The sequence below is a fragment of the Fusarium solani genome (assembly GCF_023522795.1).
Source record: "Fusarium solani strain SB1 chromosome Unknown bctg00000000, whole genome shotgun sequence".
NCBI lineage: Eukaryota > Fungi > Ascomycota > Sordariomycetes > Hypocreales > Nectriaceae > Fusarium > Fusarium solani.
This window is the reverse complement of record NW_027072157.1, coordinates 5,518,584-5,538,309: the sequence shown is the minus strand read 5'-3', so window position 1 is coordinate 5,538,309 and position 19,726 is coordinate 5,518,584. Positions and strand designations below refer to the sequence as shown.

Below are 19,726 nucleotides of genomic sequence, written 5' to 3'. Positions count from 1 at the left end.
CTGATTCGGTCTTCGACCAGATGACCCGACTACTGAATCCTGAGAAACGTGTACGCGAGCGTAAACTTCGTCGAAAGCCACCAACAATCGAGCCATCTATATCAGATCCAAGGGCCAAGACCCAACCCCCGCAGCGCGGAATGCCTCATCGAGGGACCCCGCCTGGGTACCTTGAAATCAGCCTGAACTTGGAGCGAGGATGGCCGACAACGAGATAACGCTGGTTGATCTTGTGCGCGACTCGAAAATCGAAACAAGGTCTCTAGACTCCCATGTCGTCGAACATGTACTATACGAGACGGGCCGGTCCGCGCGACGCCGACGAGTTTCGAAGACAGAGCGATGGATTAAAGGCAGACAGCTGGGCCAGGGCACCTTTGGCACGGTGCACCTCCAGACGTGCAGAGTTGGTGGCGGAAACAAACTCAGAGCCGTCAAGGAGGTTAAGAAGTTTGTCATTGTAGGACAGGAGCTGGACTATACCCGGGAGCTCGAGGCCATCATGAAGTTCTCCAATGACAAGGTTGACGCCCTTTTCCTAGGTAGCGATTCATTGCTAATCTCAATAGTACAACCATTGCTTTGTGAGTTCCCAAGGTTGGTATGAGCTTGAAGACGCCATATGTATCACCATGGAATACTTTGAGCTCGGAGACCTTCAGCAGTACATCGACACCCCTCTAAGAGAATCCGAAGGGAGAGAAATCACAGATCAGATCCTCGAAGGGCTGGCGTTTATGCACGAGAATGGGTTCATTCACCGCGACCTCAAGCCTGCCGTAGGACTCTCCAGCCTCACGTCTTGGCGACATAGCTGACCAAGATAGAACATTATGGTCGTCGACAAGAGCCCGGAGTGGTTCGTCAAGATTGCGGACTTTGGCATCAGCAAACGACGGCATCACGATACCTCGCTTCTCACAATGCAACGCGGGACACTTGGTTTCGCAGCGCCTGAGGTTATTGGATCGACCTCAGACCAGTCCTACACATACTCAGCCGACATGTGGTCGTTGGGCGCCATGGTGTATCGCATTCTCACAAGTCAGATGGCATTCGATTCTATAGGAGACCTGTTCAAGTATGTTCACGACGAGCTCGAGTTTCCGGTCGGTCCGTTGGAGCTGTGCAACGTCTCTCAAAGGGGCCAAGACTTTGTTTTCATGCTCATGGAATCGTGTCCCGGGTCTCGAGGCTCCGCAGCATCAGCCAGGAACCATCCGTGGGTGATTGAACCTCTTACTCCTAAAAATGGAGAAAACTTGTAAGCGCTGACTCAAAATTGTGATGGATGCATGCTAATGACGGGTAGCCATCGGCCTGAGGCTGACAACACGGAGATGGTTAGGAAGACAGACCTATCCGTGCCCTCCAAGGCTTGGAGTAGCGATGAAGAACCCAGGCTCTTTCCATCTCGCAAAGCGAAGACAGCACTTAAAACTTTATCCTCAGCTCGGTATCCTGCATTACAGCCTACCTCAATAGTCCCAGCCACGAGTCCCTCGCAGGGGAGAGGGCACTCCTCGAACGCCCATCCCCCTGAGCCCGACTCTACAGCAAAGCCCGAGATCATGGATGGTTCAGACACCCAATTTGAGGGGCCAGTAAACAACGCACCAGCACGCTCCGCCTTGGAGTCTTATCCCTCTTTTGAGAGACCAGCCTGGCAGTCGAGCCATTACATGGACGAAGATGAATACCCGGAATCGTATGAATGTACGGATGAAGAGAACTCGGTTTCTAGCATCTATCCCAGCTCCTCCGCATCCAAACCGGCAAATCATAAGTCAAAGCCAAGACGTGCTGTGACTAGATTGTAAGTATACCCTGGTGATAATGGTCACGCACGTACTAACGTCCAAGGAGGAATATCTGCAGGCTGTGCAAGCTGGAGCCACACCCCGACTTGATCGAGTCTATCCCCCGCGAAGCTCTCTCCTGTGGTCACTTCGTGTGTGATTCCTGCCTTCTTCAACACATTTGTGTGGTATTCATTTGGCCAGACCTGAAAGCTATTTTTTGCTGCGAAAGCCTTATTATTGATGAGAATCTGCTACGACGCCTCATAACTAATTGGGATGTTCGTTCTCGCTGGCGAGATTACTGGAATCTTGCCAGATTGCCAGGCTGGAGGTGCCCAGAAGGGCATTTGAATCCTCAAAAACCAGTTATAAAACATGAGTCTGGGCTCATCTTCTGGCGAGAGTTGATGAGCTGCGGCCACTGCTCTCCTCTAACACCAGACGCGACCTACTGCGTGTTTTGCTCACGGAAGGCGAGTGGCACTCAATCATGTGACTTTTGTGACCATGATTTGATTATCTGGCCATTCATACTACGCCTGAAAGCCATTGGTACCTTCTCTATCCCCTGGATACGCGAAGCCATCGATCACGCTTGGAATGCCAGAAATACCGCTTGGCGTGCCCCAACGGGGGGGAGCAATTCACGGATAGTGGGAAGGGCGACGAGCACCGCCAACCAGAGGTCAAGAAGACCAAAACCGAACAGGGGGTTCAACAAGAATCTTCCGTCATGGGAGTTCTTAGACTCGGGGCCAGTCGGCTCTGCATCTTCGCGGGGCTATGTTAGAGCGGGAGCTGCTCTTCCTGATTCGCAAGTGCAAGAGGTCCGGAACAATCAGGCCCAGGATACACGGTACTCGCCGATGCCTGAGCTCTCCGCAGCTAACATCGAGGTCCTTGGGGCATATAAAAGAGCTCCAGGAGACATTCCTCTGGATGAGGCTGCCCTCGGTTCTTGCAACTTCTGCGGCAGTCTCGATCTTGGTTATTCACGTATAACCGTCGAAATGTGAGTCTATTCACAACCGAGCTCTACCTTTACTGACCAAGACAAGTCGGACCTGCCACATCAGGACCTGCCGTACATGTGGCCAATCCACGCATCGCTGGTTTTATCGCCCCTCCCATGCTGCAGTGTCAATGCCAGGCCCTTCATCGAGAGACAGAATCACGCCAGCAAGGCCAAGGAATCCATCCGAGGACAAAGAATTTTACGCATATCCGAGACCCAGGCACCGTGACCCCTATTATGACTGAAAGGTCGACCTGTCATTGATCCATCGGACAATTGCCATCTTTTCGTCTGGCATGTCCAGCATTTGAAGATGTTGGGTAGAGAAGACCATGCCCCTGTTCACAAAGGCAAGCTGCCAGGAGAGCACATGCAAGAGAACACTGTGTCTCTAGATCCCCATAAGTTGAAACAACAATATCGAGGTACCTGAAGCCCTTTGCGCACTATCTGATAGAGATTTGAATTGGCTAACGCTGCCGGCGAGTAAAGATACATATTCGTAGTGTATACCCTAGTATATGGATGAAATAAATATTGAAAAAGAAATACATGAGAATTTATTTTTACCTTTTTTGGCCTGTTAATTACCTACCCACCTCTTTATACCACAACATAAGAACTAAGGTGCGTCAAAGAGCCAAGTCAACCGGGCAGCAGATGCCCGCTTCTTTGATCTGGCACGGCCATAACAGCTGGTATACGGTTTAATGTCAGTCAGGTAGTGTTAGGTTCTTTGTTCTGTATTTCGCTCAAGTGTGCCTATGCCTATCACACCAACATCTCCCACGCCCTTTGTCTGCTTCATTTATACTTAATCAACTCCAGACCTGATGGAACAAGAGAGAGTGAGAAAGGTGAAAACAAATGCCAAGATGCCTCCCAAAAGAAAGCCCATCAACTGGAAAAATCCTCCTGCCAAGGTTGGTAAACACTCTCTAACCTCAGCTCCCGGCTCTTCGACCCGTCAAAGCGACTACTCGGGGCTTTCGGAAGTTAGCAACGATTCCGACGACGACGGCGTGAGAGAATCTCAAAAGAAAAAGGTGGAAGAACTCGAGAGAGAAGGAGAAAAGTTTGTGAACACATGGGCTGTGCCCAACAACAGCTCTCAGCAGAAAAGGGGCGACCAAAATGGTACTATATCACGCCTGTTTGGGGAGCGAGACTTTTCCTATCTCACCCTCAAGCCGGATCACAAAATCCGTCCCATGTGGATAGATCCCGAAAAGGGCGTCATCATTATGGAAAAGTTCAGTTCCATGGCAGGCCCAGCAACTGACTTCCTCATCACCATCGCCGAGCCCAGATCTAGACCGGCGTTTCTTCACGAATACATCATGACGCCTCATAGTCTGTATGCGGCTGTGTCTGTTGGTCTGAGTCCTGAAGTGATCATCGGCACTCTGGATCGCTTCCTCAACACCCAGTTGCCCTCCAGCATCAAACAGTTCGTTCTGTCATGCACCACGAGCTACGGAAAGGTCAAGTTGGTGTTGAAAGATAACCGCTATTTTGTCGAGAGTATGGATCGCGAAATTCTTCAGATGCTGCTCAAAGACAAGGTCATCAAGAAGTTTCGACTCCGCAGCTCAGGGAACATTAACACAGCAGCTGCACCTATGATAGGTGGGATAGTCATCCCCGGCACCAAGGACGCAGCTGGCGTCCAGGAGGCCAACCTCTCCCACAAGACAGCGAAGCAACCTGCAGAGACGAACTTGAGTGCACATGTTTACGCTGCGCTGAACGAGGACGAAAGCGATGAGAAAGAAACTACCTATAACTTTGAGATCCCGGATGCAGCTGTCGAGGTGGTCCAAAAGCGCTGCCTGGACCTATTTTATCCCATCCTTGAAGAGTACGACTTTCGCTTCGATTGTGTCAACCCAAACCTCAGCTTCGATCTGCGACCCAATACACAGATCCGGCCATATCAGGAAAAGAGCCTCAGCAAGATGTTTGGCAAGGGCCGAGCCAAGAGCGGGATCATTGTCCTGCCATGCGGTGCAGGGAAAACCTTGGTAGGCATCACAGCTGCGTGTACCATCAAGAAGAGTGTTATTGTGCTCTGTACGAGCTCAGTCTCTGCGGTCCAGTGGCGTAACGAGTTTCTAAAGTGGTCAAACATCAATCCAGCTAGCATCACCACCTTTACCGCAGAGAGCAAGACTATCTTTAAGGGCAGAGCTGGTATCATCGTTACGACGTATTCCATGGTCACCAACAGTCACGAGCGTTCCAGAGAGTCGAAAGAGGTCATGAACTTCTTGGCAGGCCGGGAATGGGGCCTCATGCTCCTTGATGAGGTCCACGTTGTGCCTGCTAATATCTTCAGACAGGTCATCTCGAGCATCAAGTCGCACTCCAAGCTTGGCCTGACAGCGACTTTGCTTCGCGAAGACGATAAAATCTCGCACCTCAACTTTCTGATTGGCCCCAAATTGTATGAAGCAAACTGGATGGAGCTGTCTCAGCAAGGTCACATCGCCAAGGTCCAGTGCGCTGAGGTTTGGTGTTCGATGCCAGTTGAGTTCTATGAGACATACCTCAAGGTGTCTATCCGCATGAAGCGAACTTTGGGGGCCGTGAATCCATTCAACTTCCAGGCCTGCCAGTATCTCATCAATTATCACGAGTCACGCGGCGATAAGATCATTGTCTTCTCTGATGACCTCTACTCGCTTAAGCTCTATGCTATTAAACTCGGCAAGGCCTTCATCCATGGCGAGACATCGCATGAGGAGCGGATGACCATCCTAGAGAATTTTCAACGAAATCCTCTTATAAACACGTTGTTTCTCTCTAAAATAGGCGACACGTCTCTGGATCTCCCGGAAGCGACCTGCCTCATACAAATCTCACCCCACTTTGGATCCCGGCGTCAGGAGGCTCAAAGACTCGGCCGCATCTTGCGGGCAAAGCGCCGTAACGATGAGGGCTTCAATGCCTTCTTCTACACACTTGTCTCCAAGGATACGCAAGAGATGTTCTACTCGTCGAAGCGGCAAGCCTTTCTCGTGGATCAGGGCTACGCCTTCAAGGTGATTACGCAACTCGCTGGTGTACACAATATGCCGGATCTTGCCTTTGCGAACGCTTCCGAGCGACAGGAGCTACTGAAGCACACACTCATAGACAATGAAAAGGTCATCAGCGAGGAGGGTGAGACGGACTATCTTTTCGGGAAGGGGAAGGGCAAATCTGGTCAGAAAAAGTCTGCCAAGGTGAAGTCAAAACGGAACCCATTCTTTCGAAAGCTTGACCGAGAGAGGGAACGCCGCCGGAAGAAGGCTGCCCAGTAACCTTGGCTTGTCGATGAGTGGTGAGGAAGTATTTGAGTACGAGTTAGGCGTTCGGGATTAAAGCACTTAGGAGAAATCTCCTTCCTATAGATGTATTTGTTTTTCAGTGAGTTGGGGTAATAATGTATCTTGCCTTACTTTATCTCATGTTGAGCAGACTGATGTTATGCTGGTCGGCGTTATTCAAGCAGATGATTCAACGCATTGCGCAAGTGGTATCACATAAGAGAAGATATTGCAAGATAGTTTGTATATCAGATAGCAGCTTGGCCTGGCTGTATCTTGCTCTCGACAAACGGAGACATGGGCTTTCTCATCCTCTTCGCGGCCACAGGCTTGATCTTCAAGTTGACTCGATACTCGAGAAGAACTCGAATCATCAACACCAGATCCTTAGACAAGGGGAATCGATCTTGGCCTAGTCTTAGGGGGTAGCTTGGGGTAGCCTTAGGATGATGGAAGTACGGAGGCCATTATGCACGTGTACCTGACGATAGTATGCTATAATTCTGTCTCGTTCTTGCCCTCATTAATCAACGATAGTAGTTCTAGTTGTTAGTACGGCCTTAGCAGAGCACGACTCAATATGGGCTCGTGTTCACCAGAGAGGGGGCATGGCACCAAGGTACGAGTCATGAGGCCACAAAGTATATGTCATTGATGGCATTATCATTAATATTGCTCTCTGCTGCATATTCACGTGTGACAGAAATTGCGCCGTTTGTACAAAGAGGCCTCCAATATCCTCGAGACCAGCCAGAGGGTAATACATGTCCAGTAAAGAAGAAAAAGTATCGATGTCAAGACGCTATGCAAAGAGAAACTCCTTGAGCACTGGCGAGCCAGAGAACTCTGGGTTCAACAATATACAGCTGCAAAACCAGGTTAGCATGAACTGGAAAGTTAGTGCGTGATACAGAGAACGCACTTGAGAAAGTATTGAAGACCCGCCCGCCTCTTCTCAAGAAATCGGGGCCGGAATTTGGAGATGACGCTCTTGGGCGGAAGAGCCGGAACTGCCGCCTCGAAACCGGGAAAGGTCTGTACCAGTCGGTACCGAAAGTCGTCAAACTCGGAATATCGCTTTCGAATGTTCATGTAGCTCCCCTACTCATTGAGTCAGCCCGGACTAGTATAAAAACTCTGAAGGTCAAGAACCCACGTTCAACGTCTCGACACGGATGTTCCACACAACAAAGGCGCCAATGTTTGTAGTGCTCCCGTTGACGACGGTGTAGCTGACAATCTCGACGCTCTTGGCCCAGCAGGCATTGTTGCGGTCGTCGTGCTCGTTCGCCTCGTTGTCGCGGAGGCTGATGGCACCCGCGGGGAGGACTGACTCGGCCGACATGTTGGAGGCGGAACGCTGGTGCCCATGCACATTGAGCCAGTACGGCGGCGAGGTAATGGAGCTCGGCGAGACGGTCGAGGCTGCGGCATCATTGTCATCGAGGGGTCGGTCGTGGTCGAATGAGGTCCGCGGTGTCTCAAACACCTCGATGGACGCGCCGTGTGTCTCGGAGTGCTCTGCGCCAGCGCCGAAGCCGCCATCAGCAGGCGCCTGATCTACCGCCGTCGCCATTCATTCAACCATTCGACGGCCGAGGGCGTTTCAAAGTATGAGCAGTCGATGCGTTGGCAATGACGATCTCGGGGTCATGTATCTCTCGGTCGATCGGGATGTTGTGTTTCGCGCAAGATGGGGTAATCGCCAGTCGCTTAGGTTCACTCGGATAATGACCTGATAGAGGGCTTCGTTGGCGAGTCAGGGCAACAGTCGATTGCAGCCCTGCTTTAGTAATTCGTTGCGAGGTGGGATTGGGCTTCACCGGGGTAGCTCGTGACAATCTAGTAGAGCGCAAACAACAACAGAAGGGGATCAATATCACTAGCAAACAAAACAAAGGCAGCCAGGACAAGATGATGCCCCGGAAAACTGCTTATTGTGGCGGATGTCTGATTTTGACGTGATGTTGCAAGGACTCGGAGCCTCAAACGTTGTCGGGCGCGGAAGCTTGTCTGTTTCCGGCCGAAAGAGGGGCCGCCGACCCGGGAGCATGGGAGGTACATCGGGTTGGTAACCGCCAACAACGGCGGGCAACTGCCGGTGCTCTAGTCAGTATCCGGCAGGGCTTATGCCGAAGCCCGTTTCTTCAGCTGTTTGCTTTCCCTGGTGTCAACAGCCTCGAGGACAAAGATGTGGTGATTAGTGCTGATTTGAGTCCTCATGCTGGAGCTCCCCCTATATCTTTCTCGAAGCCGATATTCAAGAGCCATGACGACTCGTCGTCTTTCTTTGAATCACCAAAATCCCGTCCTCCACACCCACCTTGCATTTCGTCCCCGGGCCGTGTCTCACGGCCCTCCGAGTCAGCTCCGTTCCGTCCTCGACCGAATAGACTCTGGCTCCCGGAGCTTCAGAGCTTCAAGCTCTCTTGGAGGCAACGAGCTAGGTAAGCTTATTCCAAGCCCCAAGTGGCATGTGGCTCAAGGCGGATGATGCACGGTGCCAGAGGCGGTCAACCCGCTCATCCTGGCCGTAATCATCTCCAGGATTCATGTGAGAAGCCAGCCGAAAGTCGTGGTCTGACAGAAGTACATATCGGCTTGTGGATCTGCCCATGGATGGTTTACGCCGTCAATGTCCTAAAGCCACCGACTGTTTTTTCCCCCTCTCATCTGTCGTGTCCCGTCAGCATGCCGTCACTGCGAAAACTGACAGGAAGACGGATTTGAGCCCGTCAGCAATAAAGACGAGTTGGGCTTGAGCATGTTGGGTCTCTCAGCTCCGCCTCCTGGGGCCGTTAACACTACGTTATATCCCCAGACAAAGCAATCCCTGTAGTGGTGCTTCTAGACCTCGACGACTGTGGACGTGCGAGCCTGTCACCTCCACCAACCTGAAGCCAGCCCCCGACTGGCTCCTGTCTCGGGCAACGCCTTCTCTTCTTGGCTCGACTCACGGGTTTGAAGGAATATTGTGTGGTATCACAGAGATTTGTGCGACATGCTGCATCTCGTGGGCTTGCATATCCCGCTCAGCCAGCCGACATCTGCCTGTATGCAAGTTCCAGCCATTCCTCAGTGGCCGCGTCAGCGTAGTTGACCCGTCCGATGCTGTGCCGTCTGCAATGAGTTTAGACAGGAAGTTACAGGTCACCGGCGCCGCTTCATCATCATGTTCTCGTCGTTGTGCATCACGCGCGCGGGGTCGAGCAGTCTCGTAAATATCCACAAGAAATGGTCCGAAAGTACGGAGACACTGGCCATCATCGCCTATCACGTATGCAAGAAATACGAGCGGCACTTCGGCTCTAATCCAGAAGCTAGGCGCATAGTCAGAGTTGCCTGTTTTGGGAGGAATTGGCCACCATTCTCGCATTCGAGTGGCCCGCCGCTACTCCCCGAGGAGTCTCGAGGTGGTGGGCTCGTAAACATTCATGGCGTGCACAGCACAACCAACTGGAGGCGCCGTACGCGGGAGACACAAGTCAGTGGTGATGCACAATGAGAGAACGGGTCAAAACAAAGTGCAGCAAGTGGGCTCATATCGCTTCAAATCCCCCATGTGGAGCTTGCTTCTCGTCGGCCGTCGGCGCCACCAACCAGGCGTGAGACATGTGGTTGAGGGTGAGAGGAGAGGAAGCCCAGGGGCCTCGCTGGCACTGGCACTGACACTGGCTGACAAGCGAGACAACTGAGATTGAAACGTCAGGTGTAGGAAGGGACAGTGGCCTCGAATGAGGAACATGTCGATTGGGATTGTCATCAATAAAACGCACCGGGCTGGCAGCTTAATATCAAGGCGAGAGCCCCTATTCCATCATGAGCAAGAAATAAGGGTTCTGGAGATTACATGCAAATGGACAGAACTAACAGCTGCACCACTGCAAGCCTCCCAAGCCTCCCCAGACCACAATCCGCCCAAGCAGAAGCTTCAAGCACGGGAAACCCTGCCGGGGCTAGCCCGATAATGGCCTGGGCCGTGAGGGTCCCGGACATTCCTGACCACCAGGCTGCGCCGAGTGGCGGGCATGGCTCCTGGGATAGGTGGGAGCTAAGCCCAATACTGCTGCTCTGGTACTGAGGTCCCCTGCTCGCCTCTTGCTCCGGAGGAAAACTGGTGCTACTTTGCAGGTCACAAACACCCACGCGGTGGTCTGTGGTCGTGATAATCAACCAGCCTCGGGTCTCGCCTCCAATCTGGCTCATTTCTCTTGGGCTGTACCGGAGGTAGCTTGTACTATGTAGCATCCATAGCCTGCCTGCCTGTACCGTAGCCGGCCGTCCGGGGCTCCGTAGGGTTCCATTGCTTTGTCTTGATCCTCTTCTCCTCTTCCTCCCTCTCCCGCCTTACCCGTCTTTCAACATATACACTCGCTGCTGCACAAAAAGAGTCTTACTCTTGCCTTTCAGTTCCCGACAATCGTTATTTGCTTGTTTCTCAAGCGACTTCTTAATTTTGCTCCTTCTTCTCCAACTCTCGCTCTTCCCCCGTTTCGCAATCTCTCGCTTCCTCGTTTGACCTACCTACCATAATTGTATGTGAAAATCTGACCCAGCCAAGGCCAAGACAAAGCCTCTTTCCTCTGTTGTCGTGGGGATAGCCTCTTGCATACCTCGACTTCCCAACGGCGCCCCGAGGTTCCCTCAGCTTGGGAAAGGGCGAGTCTTGGTTGCAAATCAAGTTAAAACCGCTGACCCCAAGTTGCAGTAATCCCCCGACCTTCTCGTCAATCTTGTCCGTTTACGAGCTTTTTGTTGTTTGGGCTTCAGACACATACTCCATCATCTTCACGACGAATTCTACTACTCAGCACAAATACTCATTCACCATGCCGTCTCTCCGAACGACCGTCTTGGCTGTTGCCGCCTCTTGCGTTGCCGTTGTCAACGCTGACTACTACATCGAGCCTGACAGTGTGCCCATCTCCCAGCGACGAGTTTGGTGCCAGAATACCAAGGAGGCATGCCCGCTCATCTGTGAGCAGACCAGCAAGGGTGAGCCCAAGGTGAACAGCTGTGATCCTGTAAGTGTTATTCTTTTCATGCTTGCTCTAGCACGATATGGTCTGACTCAGCCTTCTAGGAAACCCTCACCTACGGCTGCATTTGCAGCGACAACAAGCAACCCAACGTGTCGGAGTACTCCCTGACTATTCCCTACTACGTCTGCCAGGAATGGGGCAACCAGTGCGTTGAGGACTGCAAGGGAAGCAACTCTTGTGCCTCTTCTTGTCGAGAGGACCACCCTTGCGGTGCCAGCGACCCCAAGAGGTACAACACAACCGCGACTGCCACTACTGGCACTGAGGCCGTCAAGGCCACAGCCAGCACAACCGACGATGCGGACACTATCTTCACAGGCAACCCCGGCGGCGATGACTCTAACTCCGGCTCCGACAGCTCTACCAGCAAGAACGGCTCCTCGGCTCTCGAGGCCGGCCGAACATGGGGCCTGGCAGTCGTGCTGAGCACCATGTTTGTGGGATTCGCGATGCTGTAAGAGGATCGCATTCGCCTTCAACAGGGTGGGGAACAGAACCACTGATGCATTTGGGTGTTTTTGATTCGGTTCGATTCGATTCGCTTGTGTTTGTTTGCTCATACATTCCTTGAGAGCCTCGGACGTCTAGGTGTTGGGTTAGCTTCTGGTGGCAGGGCATTATTGATTGATTTCATGTTTTTCGACTTGGGACATGGGAAGCGCATGTCCCCTTTAACTAATAGGGATAATGATGGTGGCAGAAAAGAGGAAGAATCAAAGATGGCCAACTGCGATGTTGCAGTTGAAACCCCAAAGCTTGCATGTGCGTGACACTTGAGCTCGTGATTGATTACTTGTTTAGTTGAAGACGTTTTCTTTCAGTTGTACGTTGGACGCCTCCACATTCCGGACCCTCGGACCGTTATGGCGTCCGGACGGATTAACTGTGTTTGCGAGATGAAGGAAGATTTGCTGATTGATTGATTGCCTGGCGACTGCTCGTATTCTTTTTGCAGGTGCTCACGCGCTCACAGGACGATTAGCACATGTGAATGACTCTGGATCTGTGCGAGACCCATAGATCCTCGGTCCCCAACAAATCAAGTCGAGAGAGTCTCGTGATGAGTTCGGACGCTGCGGATATCCATGTGAGGGTGTAGGGCTGGCCGCCTTTTGAGAGAGAAAAGAGGTCAAAGTGTCGGATCGGCTAGGGATCCGTCAGGCAGGATCAGAAAGGGGCATTGGATCGGGTGACGGTCAACGCAGGTCGCGTCTATCGTTGGCTGTCAAACTCGTCTACTCGAGATTGTCTCTGAGATGCTTTAATGAAATGTCCAATTTTAGAGGCATCGAGCCCCTGTAAGCGGAGACCTCCAGTGGGCCGGATCGCTGGCGCTGGCAGGGGCATCTGCCTGTGGTCCAGGGGCTCGAATGGCGCGCGGCGCGACATACGAGACCACGAATGCTCCAAGTGGGAAGCTTTTTCAATTTCAAGTACCTACTGTCCTCCAGCTCCAGAGACGAAACCTGCCCCTTTACACTTCCATCTCTTCTTCACACTCCTTCTTCTTGGATAAAAACAAAGATATCCCTTCACGGTTTGTTATCTCTTCACCGTCTTTTGCTCGACCGTTAGACCCCGATCAAGCCATCCCCCGGTCTGTCGCGAATCGAATCTCTTGGCCTGAAACTTGATCTGCCATCCAATCCATTCCCATCCGTTCCTCAACAAAGCCCACCCCCAAACCCAAGCCCAAGCACAAGCCGTCACGCCTCTCAATTCTTCCACTCAGAGACCTGAGATTTCCGCCCACGTGCAGCGCCGCCTGTCTCTGTTTCGCGCCGCTGGGCTTTCTGCATCACAAAGGTCCTACCGAGGGAGCTATTGCGTACAGTAGCTTCCAATCTCTTGGCTTTGCCGGCATATTTTTTTCCAGCGCTGGCTGTTGCTCTCCCGTACCCTTTTAAAGGGGTCCCCCGTTTTTCCGTGCCCCTCCTCCGGCCCCTCCCTTCCCACCATGTCCGGGAGCGAGACACTACCGCTTTTCAATCCCACGGCCAGCGACCCGACCGGCACCAACATGGCTCCCAACACGAGTAAGTCATGAACAGATTGATGGAATGCTCCTCGACGGGGAGCATCTCTGGTTGTCTCAAGCTGACCGTTGACATTTTTGTGTAGAGAAAAACGTCGCTGAGTGCATCTCTGATGATGCTCTTGTCCACCTCAAGACGTACAAGTACTCCAGTGTCGATCTGTCGCCCGTGTCGAAATACATCCTCGGCCCCTTTGTACGTCTCCTCGATGCCCAGAAAAGCTTTGTTTCTCCTCTCCGCGGCCCTCTACAGCTTGTCTTCGACTATTGTCCTCGACATTTCATCCGCTGAGGAGCGATGAAGCTCTCGTCCGCCGACATGATGGAGCTCATGACAGCTAACCCTTGTCTTTTGTCGTCATACAGTGGAACGCCTCCGTGAACCTCCTCCCACTATGGATTGCTCCCAACATGGTCACCCTTTTGGGTTTCTGCTTCATTCTGGGAAATGTCGCCCTGGCCCAGATTTTCATGCCAGACTTGGTTGGACCGGTACGTTGACGCTGCGCGCAAAGTTTGGGGAGTAATTTGCTGATTGACGACATGGTCCAGGGTCCCTCATGGATTTACTTCAGCTTCGCCTTTGGTCTCTTCATGTACCAGACTATGGATAACCTTGACGGCAAGCAGGCTCGACGAACAGGAACCTCGAGCGGCCTCGGTGAGCTCTTCGACCACGGAATCGATTCCCTCAACTGCACCCTCGCCAGTCTGCTCGAGACGGCTGCCATGGGCCTGGGTACTTCGCCAGCTGGCATCTTCACCGCGCTGTGCCCCTGCCTCCCCATGTTCTTCTCGACCTGGGAGACGTATCACACGCACACCCTCTACCTCGGCGTCATCAACGGTCCCACCGAAGGTATCCTCATCGCTTGCGCCATCATGATCATGTCTGGTATCTGGGGCCCTCAGATCTGGACTCAGCCTCTGCGACTCGGTCTGAACGGCAGCCTCCCCGGCCTTGCTGACCTTTTGGGCGAGACTACCTTCCGAGACATCTGGATTGGTCTCATTGTCAGCTCGCTTGTCTTCACTCAGATTCCTTTCTGCGTCCTCAACGTTGTCAAGGCCCGCCGAGCCAACGGCCTCCCCGTCTTGTCCGTCTTCCTCGAGTGGATTCCCATGGCCGTCTACACCATCTCGATTGCGCTCTGGGTCTTTTCTCCGTACAGCACCCTCATGAAGAACAACCACCTCGTCCTCTTCTGCTTCACCATGGCGTTCGTCTTTGGCCGCCTCACCACCAAGATGATCCTCGCCCACCTGACGCGCCAGCCCTTCCCCTACTGGACCGTTATGTTGTACCCTCTCGTCGGCGGTGCGATCGTCGGAAACCTTCCCCGAATTGGACTTCCCCAAATTAGCGCCGAGCTGGAACTCTACTACCTGTGGGCTTACCTTGCCTTTTCCATGGTCGTCTATTTCCGCTGGGCCTGGCTCGTGGTGACGAGCATCTGCAACTACCTGGGCATCAACGCCCTCACCATCCCCAAGGAGAAGCAGATTGCCAACAAGCTTGCCCGCGATGCCACCAAGCTGCATTAGACGGGAACGACGCATTGAGACGGAGTAGCGCATATATCAAGACATATCCAGCATCAACTTATAGATTCAACATATCTTACCCCGGGAGATGAGCAATGATGAAGGCATCGGCATCACGGTACAGAGGAGGAAAAGCATGACGGGCGTCTGGTGTTTTTTACTTGTTTCTCGCATTCATTCTGGCGCCAGGATACATGAGACCCTGCACAGCGCCACGGCTATCACGATATATCCATTGTAATAGATTTCAACGAAACCCATGTGGTGTTGAGGGGAACAAGGCCTGTTTGGATATGCAGGCATCTGCGCATTAGACGCAGTCCAAGTAAATAACATGACTACAATTAAGTCAACAATTACATTTGCGTTGGAGGGTTCAACACTCACAACTTTAAGTCAGTGCGATCTGTCGAAACAGCAACTCCCTCCCACTCATTCCCACTCATTCATCAGTTTGAGTGTGCTCTCACACTTGCTCCTCACAACATTCAGGCAATCTTTTCCAAGCACCAAACGAACAGAAACCTCCTTACCCTCCGCCAAGCCTGTCATGGTCAAAACATCGACGACAATCTCAGCCCCGCGATCCACATCTCCCGGTTGGTTGTTATCTGCAGCATCAAGCAGAGCACCATACTCCTCAGCACTGGTGTTTGCATAAACATCCTCCATTCTCCGCGCCGATTTTTTGCATTTGTCGGCGTTGAAGAACGCAGTACGGAACTGGCCTGGCTCGACGGACGTCACGACGATGCCAAACGGCTTGAGCTCGGCGGCCAGCGCCTCTGTGAAGCCGAAGACAGCCCACTTGGTCGCGTTGTAAAAGCTCGTGGCTGGACTACCAACCCAGCTGCCGAGGGAACCAAAGTTTGCGATTCCACCGTGGGACTGGGCTCGGAAATAGGGGATCACGGCGCGACAGAGCTTGATGGTGCCGAAGACATTGGTGTTGCTCGTCAAACACCTTCTCTCTGCTATTGTTAGCGGCTTTGTTCCTTGGAGTGTCACTTATGATGCTTCTTCGCAGGTGCTTTCGAGGACGTAGGCTGCCGAGTTGGCGAGGTAATCGAGTCGTCCCATAGACGTCGTGTGCTTCCTTGACCTTGGCGGCGATGTCGTCTTCAGGGATCGTGACGTCGAGGACCATGGTGTGGGGTCCAGCGCCGACAAGATCAGAGAGGACGGACAGACGACGAGCTGCTGCCACTACACGGTGGCCGCGTTTGAGGGCGGATAGGGCGATGGCTTTACCAAAGCCGGTGCCGGCGCCGGTGATGAGCCAGACGGGGGAGGATGAGGACATGATTTCTGACGTTATTGATACAGGAATGAATAAATTGAAAGCGAGTATAGCTGCGAGCAACAATTTGAATTGAGTCGAGCTGCAATCTCAATATGGATCCATCTCATCCAGTCTCCCCTCGCACTTACACCAATGAGTTGAACCCCACGACAGGCGCTAACGCAATAGGCGTCGTAAAGTGAATCAAAGAAACCCGGCCTGCATAAATTATATCAAATCAGGTATGATGAGGGGCTCCAGCGGGCTTTGTCCCGTGTCCATAGGCCCCAGTACGTAGTGGTGTTAAGCATGTCGGTGTTAACCGGGAAGGGTATTGGTTGACAGACATGGGAGATACCAGGGTCTTTTTTCCCCTCGAGTTTGTGTTTGCTAAACATGCCCTCGTTGAGCAGGTGGCTCAGAGTGTTTACTCTGGAGGAAGCGGGATGGAAACTTCGGGACATTTTTCGAGGCGGATAACGGGGAGGACGGGGCAGAAATAGGCTCGTCGATATACTTGATGCCAGTTGAGAGCCATGGTGTATTAGAAGCAAGTTGAGCTTGTATGTGAAAACTTGTGGATAGTTGAATGAGTTCCAGATAGCTCTCCAATGTGATAGTGAGACTGCAGGCCTCAAGTGGGAGTCTCACTGGATAGATATAGGCGTCATGGCTCTCCGCCCCAGATGGCAATATCAGGTTTCACACAGGCAGCTCACAGTCAAGTAGCCTATGCAACGAGAACAATATCAACAGCAATGCGGGATGCTTTATATTGTTCTTGGACATGCTGCAACATGATTGGGGCCCCAATACGTTACTCACCACTGCGTGCACGGTGCAGAGACCGAAGTTCAGTTGGTTCATGGACAGCCATGTAGTGGAGGTTAAAGGCAAAGCGCTCCGAAGGAACCATGGAAGCATATCATGATCAAATTTGTAAGGCTATAGGAAAATTACATATTTTTATGGTAGTTTCGTTATCATGTCAGTGCACTTTTCTTCCTATTTACTTAGAATAGAGTTAAAGTATTCGACAGGGCTGCCTTTCTGGTCTCTCCCGTCTGTATCACCAACCTGCCATCCATCACCTTCATCAAGGTTGTTGCTATCAGCCAATCGGGCTCTATCGCTCAAGCCCCCTGGACTTTCAGATGATGCCCCTGAAAGTTTGTTCTATGCAAGGGTCTCCCCCGCCACAAGCCGAAAGGGGGCTGCGGCGTGGCCCTCCACCGGGCCGATCTGGTCATGTTGACAAGAAGTAGTGAGGTACCTGACATTGGTGAATCGTTGGTTTGATGACAGCGTGAGCTACTGAATGACCGGACTGTCTACTCTAATTATTCAGGCTAGAATGTCTGGGGAACACTATCGCGAATTTGAAACCTCCTGTACCTAGAATCATTATCGGGTACCGTGTCCATCCCCAAGGTCAATGTTACCTTCTGGACACTGGCAGGCGTAGGTTTCGTGTCCCCCACTACTTTATCCCTTGAACAAGTTACATCCATACGAGGCTTCAACTTTTGGACACGAAGCATTTTGGATAGGTAATAATTCCCTCGCTCCTATAGCATTCGCAGCTTCTCAGCCTATCCTACCCGCGCTGGAACTCCCGTCGCTGCCAGATCGGCCTCTGATGCTCCAGGCGGAAGGAGCTAGTTCCTGCGCGCGCGCCCCTCCCACGACAAATGGGAAAACCTGCCATTAGCATGGCCGCATCCTCGACAATGCCCCGAATGCCATCGCCATTCACCACCCTCGCCCTCTGCATCTTCGCCCTCGTCTCGACAACCCTCTTCTCGCCAGCTGCTGCTGCCGGGTCCATGACGCTTTCCGACGATGCCCTCATCAACATCCCATCGCCCGGCGAAGATTTCGATATCCACAAGGGCAAGCTGTTGGCCCCGATCCTGATCCCCCGCGTCCCGGGAACCGAGGGCCAGTTGCGCACCCAGAAGCACTTTGTCGACTTCTTCACCGAGAACCTCCCCGAATGGACGCTCGAGTGGCAGAATTCGACGTCCAAGACACCCGCCACCGGTAACAAGGACGTGCCCTTTGCGAACCTCATCTTCCGCCGGGATCCGCCATGGGCGCAAAAGGGGGATGTGAGCCGCCTCACCCTGGCTGCGCACTACGACAGCAAGTATGAGCCCGAGGGTTTCATTGGTGCGACAGACAGCGCTGCGCCATGTGCAATGCTGATGCACCTGGCGAGGAGCATTGAGGCTGGACTCAAGGCAAAGTGGGAGACCATGCAGAAGAACGGCGACGATGGACTCGAGGATGCTCAGGGAATTCAGATCCTGTTTCTGGACGGTGAGGAAGCCTTTCATGAGTGGACAAATGATGATTCCCTCTACGGGTCGAGGTATGAAGCAACCCCATCATGACACCGGGTTTTGCTAACGCGCATGATAAGATCGCTCGCAGAACAGTGGGAGTTCCAGTTCCACGGCTCTACGTCCACTTACCGAACTCCCCTCGACTCAATCAGTCTCTTTGTTCTCCTCGACCTTCTCGGCGAAAAGAACCCTAGAGTCCCCTCGTACTTCCTGACAACGCATTGGGCATACCGCGCAATGGCTGCGCTTGAGAAGCGCATGCGAGAGCTTAACCTCCTCGAGACGAAGCCTAAGAGGGCATTCCTCCCTGAGGTGAACAAGGATGCCACCCGCTTCAGCCGCAGCTACATCGACGACGATCACCGCCCATTTATGCAGCGCGGCGTCGAGATCCTGCACATCATCCCGACACCGTTCCCGATCATGTGGCACAAGATGGGCGACGACGGCGAGAACCTGGACCTGCCGACGGTGCGCGACTGGGCGAGGATCACGACGGCATTTGTGGTCGAGTGGATGGGCATCCAGGACTTCATGCCCGGCGTGACGGGGACCAAGGCCAAGAGGAGCGGCGCGGCGGCCACGACGACGACGAGCCGGAGGACGGAGCTGTAGGAAAGGAACGGGGGACGAAATGTCGGTGGGCAGAGTGGCAGTTTCGGGCTTGGCGTTAACGGCGCGATGTCATTGTACAGATAGAGGTAAAAAGAGTCATGTCATCCTGGGAGGGGGGTTGCATGTAAGGATGGGAGTTTTGCGGTCTGGTGTCTGTCCTTGATACTCTTTATACTATAACGATTGAAATTTGACGGATCATTTGCATGTCTGACTGTGATTACTCTGCAGAATGCCAACAGCAGCAGCCAACAGCAGCAACCAACAAAGCTGAACAAGACGCTCAACTCTCATGGGGATGGACCGTGCAAGACGGACCGAGAGGCATTTATTACGGATTCTGCGCCAACGCCAGACTAACAAATACACAGCTCCCGAAGTAAACGCCGGAATTCCCCTGATTGGCTACTCCCACCATTCCGCTCTCGAAATGTGCCCACCGTTTGAGACCGGGTGGATACAGAGGGCGCAGCCGTTCATGGTTCTTTGTGAGCCAGAGCCCGAAGTGACCTGGATGATTGGCAAGTCTGTCGTTTCGTGATGCGGACCAACGGGCATGGGGTCCCCTTGCGGTCCCTTTGCTGCTTAGGTTTGCGGGACAAATAGACGAGGGGGATGTCGTTTATCTTTCGATCTGACGTCGGTGTTTGCACTTTGTCTCTGGGGCTGGGCCTTTATCTGAAATACTTACTTGTCCGCTTGGTTCTGGTGTCAGGCGCTCTTACTTCAGA

General features: G+C 52.7%; 7 protein-coding genes across 7 annotated transcripts; 5 read left to right on the top strand and 2 right to left on the bottom strand.

Annotated features, from left to right (window-relative positions):
• Window positions 1–199: 199 nt before the first annotated feature.
• MRS44_001764 (uncharacterized protein) lies at window positions 200–2,818 on the top strand (the record flags this gene model as incomplete). The annotated part of the gene is made up of 5 exons (XM_046270492.2): window positions 200–542; window positions 598–779; window positions 828–1,264; window positions 1,313–1,816; window positions 2,512–2,818. 5 exons carry the CDS (start codon window positions 200–202, stop codon window positions 2,816–2,818), a joined length of 1,773 nt encoding a protein of 590 aa, XP_046137957.2.
• An 874-nt stretch (window positions 2,819–3,692) lies between these two features.
• Window positions 3,693–6,122, top strand: MRS44_001763 (uncharacterized protein; the record flags this gene model as incomplete). The annotated part of the gene is made up of 1 exon (XM_065623814.1): window positions 3,693–6,122. One exon carries the CDS (start codon window positions 3,693–3,695, stop codon window positions 6,120–6,122), a length of 2,430 nt encoding a protein of 809 aa, XP_065480231.1.
• An 808-nt stretch (window positions 6,123–6,930) lies between these two features.
• Window positions 6,931–7,704, bottom strand: MRS44_001762 (uncharacterized protein; the record flags this gene model as incomplete). The annotated part of the gene is made up of 3 exons (XM_046284895.2): window positions 6,931–6,994; window positions 7,051–7,229; window positions 7,285–7,704. The coding sequence occupies 3 exons, from the start codon at window positions 7,702–7,704 to the stop codon at window positions 6,931–6,933; spliced, it is 663 nt and encodes a 220-aa protein (XP_046137960.1).
• A 3,253-nt stretch (window positions 7,705–10,957) lies between these two features.
• MRS44_001761 (uncharacterized protein) lies at window positions 10,958–11,628 on the top strand (the record flags this gene model as incomplete). Its single annotated transcript, XM_046280615.2, has 2 exons — window positions 10,958–11,152; window positions 11,212–11,628. 2 exons carry the CDS (start codon window positions 10,958–10,960, stop codon window positions 11,626–11,628), a joined length of 612 nt encoding a protein of 203 aa, XP_046137961.2.
• A 1,499-nt stretch (window positions 11,629–13,127) lies between these two features.
• On the top strand, window positions 13,128–14,750 carry MRS44_001760 (uncharacterized protein; the record flags this gene model as incomplete). The annotated part of the gene is made up of 4 exons (XM_046284894.2): window positions 13,128–13,206; window positions 13,292–13,401; window positions 13,572–13,697; window positions 13,758–14,750. The coding sequence occupies 4 exons, from the start codon at window positions 13,128–13,130 to the stop codon at window positions 14,748–14,750; spliced, it is 1,308 nt and encodes a 435-aa protein (XP_046137962.1).
• A 432-nt stretch (window positions 14,751–15,182) lies between these two features.
• On the bottom strand, window positions 15,183–16,053 carry MRS44_001759 (uncharacterized protein; the record flags this gene model as incomplete). The annotated part of the gene is made up of 2 exons (XM_065623813.1): window positions 15,183–15,721; window positions 15,759–16,053. 2 exons carry the CDS (start codon window positions 16,051–16,053, stop codon window positions 15,183–15,185), a joined length of 834 nt encoding a protein of 277 aa, XP_065480230.1.
• A 1,691-nt stretch (window positions 16,054–17,744) lies between these two features.
• Window positions 17,745–18,995, top strand: MRS44_001758 (uncharacterized protein; the record flags this gene model as incomplete). The annotated part of the gene is made up of 2 exons (XM_046274814.2): window positions 17,745–18,406; window positions 18,458–18,995. The coding sequence occupies 2 exons, from the start codon at window positions 17,745–17,747 to the stop codon at window positions 18,993–18,995; spliced, it is 1,200 nt and encodes a 399-aa protein (XP_046137964.2).
• Window positions 18,996–19,726: the final 731 nt, after the last annotated feature.